General features: G+C 49.7%; 1 protein-coding gene across 1 annotated transcript in view; it reads left to right on the top strand.

Moving 5' to 3' along the window:
• Positions 1 to 2,716: 2,716 nt before the first annotated feature.
• Positions 2,717 to 7,777, top strand: part of PAN3 (poly(A) specific ribonuclease subunit PAN3) — an 86,654-nt gene continuing 81,593 nt past the window's right edge. The window contains exon 1 of the mRNA XM_074151014.1: positions 2,717 to 3,140. Coding sequence (XP_074007115.1) covers positions 2,717 to 3,140 — 424 coding nt within the window. The remainder of the gene's footprint in view (positions 3,141 to 7,777) is intronic.

Below are 7,777 nucleotides of genomic sequence, written 5' to 3'. Positions count from 1 at the left end.
GCTCAGGTACAGGGCTTACACTGACTTTGGTGAGGGAGAACATAAGCACCCTTGGCAGCATTCTGCTATTGCTATGTTCTCAGTGCAATCTGGGCACTCTGGCTGGCAGTGCTACTGCCCTGTCTGCTATCTCAGGTCTTCCCGCATCCAGCAGGAATCTTTTCAACCCGAGCTGCAGCATGCAGGCAGAAAAAATGTGGGTCATGTATATACAAGCCCATTTGTGTCCTTGTTCCCAACCCCGCTGCGTACATGTAATATTAGACATATGCATGGATCAGCAAAAGAGCTGTGGGAAAAGCAGAGTCACAAAGTTGAAAACACTGGTTAGAATACACTTCAACGATGGGAGTGGTTACACAATTGAAGTCTTTGCTTGGAAGAATTCATTTCATGTTCAACCAGTTTACCCAGAAAAGGTATTTCCCTACATGTATCATGAAATCTCTTGTAAGATAACTTGATACCATTAAATCTACGGTACTAAAACTCGAGATAAAAGATCCACAGGGCTTGGGAAAGCTCTGGGTGAAAGCTGAGATTTTTCTTCTCCCTTTATTAACATCTTTCTGTGGTCCCTTCCAACCTCCTCACACATACGTATAACTTGGCTATTCAGTCTGACCTTCCTGGAGGGAAGGGAACGTTTTTCCACGTTCCAAGGGAATGTTGAGAGGTGGTAAACAGACTGCTGGTAACAAGGCTTCAGCAGGTGATATTGGGCTCTCCTCTGCCCTCACGCCCAGTATTACCTCAACACATCTTCCACCTCCCTTTCCCCTCTATGAGCCCATGCACCCCAAAGGCCCCAATCTGCCCAAGACCTCTGCCCTGGGCTGGCATCTTCCCAGGGCACGGATGAGCAGGGTAAAGGGACAGAAAACAATGTGCTCCCATAACACTAATGCCAGGGGGCTGACTGACACACAGCTAAGTAGTGCTGTGGGCACCTCAGCTAAAGCAGCTGGGACCATCTGTGATGCACGAACTAAACGGATTGTGGTTATCTAAGAAGGCATAGGTCGAGACTGAAACATTTCCGATGGTTGAGGCATTTATGAGGGCTTCCCTGCAAAATCTCCTGTGGTTTTTGCCTAAGCTCCAACCCGGAGATTTTAATGGAAAAAACAACAGGGCATTTCCACCCTTTTGCCTACTTTTCTAAACTTGCAGGAACACAGAAACTGAGCTCTTCACCAGGTAGTTGAAAGGAAGCAAAAGCCTGAAAATTGTTTGGGAATGCCAGAGATAATACCCTTAATCTTGTTTTCTTGGGATACCAGGCTAGAACTTGAGCCCCAATTCTCATATTCTTGCTCTTCTGTAGTTTTCTGTCCAACGTTTTTTTTTGCAGAGCAACTACCTTTTTTCCTCAGCTGTCTCATAACCTTGGAGAAGGCATGCTTCCGACTGCAAAAGTGTTGACCTTGAGATTTCAGCTCAAGGCACGCTTACTTCTTGAAGTCTTTAAAGACTTTATCTGAGGAAGAAAGACTTTGATTTGTTCCAAAGTGACATTTAAAAGCTCACTCATTATTTTTTTAAATTTCTTGTTGCACAAACTGTCAAAGCATCTTGGAGGCAGGCCCCGATTTTCTTTTCGCTTTTAGTAAGAGAGAAGACTATGACAGACAAAAAGCAATCTTAATTCTACAGTAAATGTTTTCCTTACCAAAATAATGTCAAGCGTGCTTTTAACATATGACGGTTTTCCCACTATATACATCATTTCAGTGAGCGCACCACAAGCTATGCCAACAATTTGGTTAAGGAAAAACATAAAGTAAGATCTGGAATAGCTCAGCAAGTGAGTCACTGAAAATCCACATAAAATGCTCCACGCTCAAGGGAAAACACTTCAAACATTCCCTTAAAAACGGGGAGCCCGCCGATTCGACTCCTGGAGAGGGAGAATCCCTCAGGCTCTGTTATCACCCAGCAGGCAGGGAATAGTGGAGGGGCTGCCCTGGGTTTTCCAGCAGCAAGGAGGTACCTGACATTTTTGGGGGGAAAATCGGTTGAGAGCCTGCTGGGAGCGCCGGTGGCCTGAGCTCCCCACGCCGCGAGGGGGAAGAGGCAAGAGACCCAGTCTGGCAGCACTGGAACCGAGCGGCCCCGGCACCGGGCTCTGACACCTCCCCCCCCCCACCAACCTCCGCGGGGAGGGCCGGGCGGCGGGGGCGTCACCCGCACCTGCCGTTCGCCCCGTCGAGACGGCCGTTAACGGCTGCCTGTCGCCGCGCCGGACGCTTAACGCCCGCCCGCCCGCATCCCACCAAGCCGGCTGGACGTTCAGCCCGCTCCGCGCCGGACCACGGCCTCCCTCGCCCAGCCAGACACCGTGTTTGGGGCTGCCAGAGGCTCCTTCCTCCTCCTCCTCCTCAGCCCCGAGCGGGGCTGCTCGACCGGGCCGGGCCCGGCGGCGCTACCCATCATGCCCCGCGCCGGCGCAGGCGCGCCCGCCCGGCCGCTCAGGAAGAGGAAAATGGCATAAACAACCCCGAGCGCCGGGACCACTGAGGAGGCGCCGCCGCCCCCGCCGCGGCCCGCGCGGCCCCTTTAAGAGGCACCGAGTCGCCCCCTCCTCCTCCTTCCGGAGCCGGGGCCGGAGCCCGGGGTGACGGCGGTTCCCGCGCCCCTTCCCCCTCCCCGCCCCCTCCCGCCCGCCCTCCTTCCCCATGGTGCCGACCCCGGCGGCGGCGGCGGGGCGGTTGCCATGAACAGCAGCGGCCTGCCCTGCTCGTCGCCGTCGCCGGTGGTGGGGCCGCCGCCCCCGCCGCCGGTGGCGGGGCCGGCGGCCGGCGGGGCGGGGGCCGGCGGCTGTGGCGGCGGCGGCGGCGGTGCCGTGAAGCTGAAGTTCTGCCGTTACTACGCCAAGGACAAGACCTGCTTCTACGGCGAGGAGTGCCAGTTCCTGCATGAGGAGCCCGGCGCCGCCCCCGCCGGCCCGGGGCCCGCCGCTTCCCTCGGCGGGCTCCCGCTCGGCATCCCCCCGGCCGCTGCCGCCGGGCCTGGCTACCCGCCGCACGGGGCCAGCCCGGGCCCGGCGGCGGCGGTGGTGGGGCCTAAAAAAGCCGAGCTGGGGGCGGGAGGCGGCGGCGGAGGCGGCGGCGGGGGGCTGGATGGCCCGCGGCTGGCGAGTGAGTGCGGCGGGGCGGCCCGGGGGTGGGGTGAGGCGGGGGCGATGGCGGGAGCGGGGGGGCGGCGGCGGTAGGGGGGCGGGCGGCGCGTTGTTCCCGCTCCCCGACACGCTGTGGTGCTACCGGAAACAAATAACAACAGCTATGGTGGCGGTGGGGGTCCCCTCGGCCTCCCCACCCCGTCGCCTTGCCCCAGCCTGGGGGGCTGTGGGGGTCCCGGGCGGGCAGGACGGGGCTGTGCTGGCCTCCCTGAGGCACCGACCCGGCCGGTACTGATGGGGACGGAGCGGGCAGGTTGTGGGATGGGGCTCCTCATCCCCGGCCGAGTTTGGGGGGCACCCGGGCAGCTGCTTGTCAGTCCCTTTAACGCTCGGGTGGGTGCGGGTCGCCTGGACCTCCTTTCCTAAAGTCCGGCTGGGAGGGGGGTGGTGGCAGGGGGACAGCGCTTCCCCGAGTGGTACCCTTGGATGGGCGCCTCCAGACCACCTCTGCTGAGTTACAGCTCTTGGAAGTTGTAAATGTTCCAGCTGAAATATTACATTAAAAAAAAAAAATTAAAATAAGTATCTATGTCATCTGCTATTGTGAGCAGAAATAGTTTCTGTTCCCCCCGCCCCAAGGCTTATTCAGCCTTCATATGCAGCCCCCTCTCAAATGGTGAGAGTTCAGGTTGCCTGTATATGCCATGCAGAGCAGCATTGCTGTTACTGGTCGGTTACGCATCTTCCCAATGTGCGGTCCAGTAGTTTGACAGTGTTTGCAGCAACCTGATTTTAATAACCATTCCTTTTGGAGGTAAAGCAGCACTTGGCAGCTAGGAAAAGATGCTCCTTCAGAAAAGTCATGCCCCTTTAAATGAGTCTATTAAGCTTGGTTGCATTATTGATTTCTGTCATAAACCTGGTATTTGTTTACATTAAATGACTCAACTGCTAAATGGTCACAACCATATTTTTTCTGAAATTAAGATGCAACCATGCTGAACATTCTGTATGTAGGTTTTTAGTGATATGTGTTTCAGGAACCTGCAACTGCTATTTTGCCAGGAGCAGTGAGCTTGTGCCAGTGAGCAGTATTATCTCTGTAGTTGATAGCTTGTCAGTGTCTTACATTAACACAACACTGTCATGTCTACCCTTCCAGGAGGAGCCTATACTATAAAATTGCTTAATGCTTTCTATTAAAAGACACTGTTTTCAGATTTTGATCATCATTTGATCATGTCAAACTTCAGTTGTTCAAGCTGAAGTCTTTCTTGCCTGCCTTTTTTTTTTTTTTTTTTTTTTTCAGGTAGAAATATCTTGGAGAGATTCAGCAGCAATAAGTCAGTCTTTGTTCATTTTTCTTTTGGACAGACAGGCAGTTTTTCTTTATGCGGAAGGAAATTACTAAAATCTGTTAAACTAGGGGATTCAAGTTTGAGGAGAGGTTTGAGGCTGTTCTTGTAAGAAAGAGTTCCAAAATCTTCCCAAATCCTAAGTCAGGGGCTGATACTGCTAAGAGTTAAATTATTTGAAAAACTGTCTTCTGTTGAATGTGTCAGGTTTAAAACCATGTGAGCTCTCTGCGGTTGCACCCATTGTGAGGAGTGAGGGCACCAAGAAAGGACAAACCCACTCCGGTGTTATCATTGATTACCTGCTGGGAACGTACCTTGCTGGAAATTTTATAGGAGGCAAAAGCTTGGACTGGTAGAAGAAGATCTTACAGGAAGGAGACTACCTAGGAAAAAAGAGTGAGGAAAGGAAGGAGAGAGAATTTAAAGTTGAAGAGCCAGGGAGTGGGCATGATCTCGCTTCTAAGTGTCCTTGCTGTGGTATATGTTTGTGAAACAAGCAAGGAAAATAGTTATTCAAAATCTGAAGCTGATCTGTGTAGGTACTGACAAACTAATGTCAAAAATCCTTACCTTGCTGATGACCTGTGGTGTTAACAATATGATTTCCAAATGGATGGAATGAAAGTTTTATTTCTATGCATGTAGGACGTAATACACAAAGTTGTATTAAATAATAAAGGTCTGAGGTTAAGATGATGAAATTGGGAATTGCCAAAAATCACTTCCCTGTACAGTCTCACCGACTGTCTTCCCTAGTTCAAAAGTATTTGGTAATCTTTAGTTACGTGGCTGTGGATGCCGCCACCTCTTTCTCCTTCCTCACTGGACCCCAGCCTCATTCAGAGCACAAAGCAGATAATGCTCATTGACTAATTAACTGTGTAGTCCTATTTATTGTTAAAAGTGGGTCAGTGCCTCATTCTAACATGCGCGTTACTCTAATCCTGCTTTGAGTACAGGATTATTAATTTACTTATAGGTTTTTCTGTAGTAATCACAAAGGCTCTGCCAATACTGACTTATTTTCACAATATAGGTGATAGGAAAGTTGAGTGAAAAGGAGAAGATGAACAGTGAAAATACAAGAAATACTCCAGTGCAGAAGTATTTCAGTATGAGGGCATGAAGTGGACTGAGCAAGTGACTTCCTCAGAGCTAATGAGGAGAAGTTTCTTGCACGACGTGTGGTTAAACTATTCTGTGCCCTAGATGTTTTGGATACTAACATCTGACAGGGATTCCAAAAGTCATCAGATATTCTTTGAAGAAAGTTCTGGTCAAGATTATTAAATGTGAAAAAATCATTTCTGAATCAGACTCATCTTCCCCTACATATGGCTGAGAGCCTACTGCGAAATCCTGCTTTATCCTTGCCCCATGCTTATGCTTTTGTCCATATAACCGCTGCTGTCTGGTGTCAGGGATGAGGTGGCTAAATGTGGCTTTGGCCTGGCTGTGTGGCTTTTTATGTTCTTAGGGGACAAGACTGACCATGCCAATGAGCTCTGGCTGCTCTCAGAAGCTACCCCTGCAGCCCATCACCCCCAAACTACTTGACATTTGGAGCATATGTGTTCAAAGCACGGTTCCTACTTCTTCCCTCGGAGCTGTGAGTGCTCAGCGTTCTGCGTGGTTTCACCTGTGTGGCCTAAGATGGCCAGCTGACTGCCTACAAAATAGGAAATGTAGTTGGTATTACCTGTCTAAAGTTTAATAAATAAATAAATTAATCAATCCTTTTCACGTGGGGCCTCTGTTACAAAAAAAAAAAAAACACCCAAAAACAAACAAAAAAAACCCCAAAAAACCCACCCCAACAAAAAAAGGAAAGGAGAAAAATAGAACAAAGTTTCTCCCAGATTTGTTAGCTGCCAAAACCTGTACGTGGTGCTTTTCTAATAAATGTGTGTCCCGTGTGTCAGCCCAGTGAGCAGCAGTACCTAATCGGAGAAGGCTGTGGAAGGAGCAGGGGTGGGGAAATCACTGTTGCTTGGCATTTAGGGGGGAAGATATGATTGATTTATAGGATTTTAAGGAATAGTCTAGGTAAGCATGGGTAGGGGGCATAATAGCATGAAAAAACTCTCCTCTTGTGTCCACTTTCAGTTCTCTTTGACGCTTTCCAACTTCTGTAAGAAGCAAATAGGCTGTGCTGCATGCTTCTGGCTCCTTCCTGGGGCACTGTCCCTTCTTGATGCTGCCTGAGGGAGGGTCTCGACAGAAGTGTCATTTGGTGTTAAAATGTATCGTGTCTGTATGTAAGTTGGAAAAGTTAAAGTTGCATGGGCAACTGGAATTGTATTTGTTAGCTTTTGAGTAGTTTAGCAAATGTAATACTCTTTTTGCATGTCGACATCATATCTTATATTAATAGGGACTAGCTGAGGTACAGCTCTAAGCATTTGCTGAGTTCCACTCCGCTTTTTGCCATGAAGTATGTGGTACATAGCACTCATTATTTCAGCTTCTCTTCGATTCCTATAAACCCGACCAAACCGGAGGCGCTGAGCAGGGAGCTCTCGGGGCCCGGCAGCGGCAGTGGGTGGGCGCTGCTGCCCCGGGAGCCGCCGGCCGAGGAGCTGGCCACGGCAGCGGTGCTGCTGCTGGCCCAGGTCCCCTGGCCAGAGGTGTGCTCACCCTCTACCTCCTGAGACCTTTTCAAAAGGTTCTCTACCAGAAAGCCTTTCTCCGAGTCCTCCTAGGAAACCTGTAGTTGAAATGCAGCCTGTGTTTTCCTGAAGTGCCCACGATGCTTCCCCAAGCGGCCTCTCTCTGTTTCTCCACGGCTGCTGAGAAAGCTGGTCTGTGAATAGATTTTGTTGCCAGTCCGTGAGAAGGTAGAAAGGAGCATCAAGGCTTGGGTTGCATTGGGTTCGGCAAATAAAAGCATTGTGGCTGTTTTCACAGCGTGACACCTGCACGTTACGTAGTGGTTAGTGGCCACCGCTGCAGCAACTCTGTATGCAATCACTTGGTGGTTAGCTTTGTAAGCATTACAGCTTAGGTTTTGTGAAATCCATAAATACTCTAGGCTTGGAAAAAACCTATACATTTGTATATTTTATGCTTTTTAAAAGGTGTTTAATTCTTTACCAGTCCATTCCTTTTTAAAGAAAATGAAGCAGTGGATATAGAAAAAATTGAAAGATAAGCTATTCAGCAAAACAGATACTAAAGGTAATCTGTTGGATTACACTTCTTAATGCAATGAAACAATGGTCAGGATTATTCTAAATATGGATTTTTCTTATCTTTAGTAGCATTTCAGTATTTACAGCTTGAAGTATTTAGAAACAGA

The sequence above is a fragment of the Numenius arquata genome, chromosome 1 (assembly GCF_964106895.1).
Source record: "Numenius arquata chromosome 1, bNumArq3.hap1.1, whole genome shotgun sequence".
In the NCBI taxonomy this organism is placed as follows: Eukaryota; Metazoa; Chordata; class Aves; order Charadriiformes; family Scolopacidae; genus Numenius; species Numenius arquata.
Note: the sequence above shows the minus strand (reverse complement) of the source record. Positions and strands in the feature narration are given on the sequence as shown.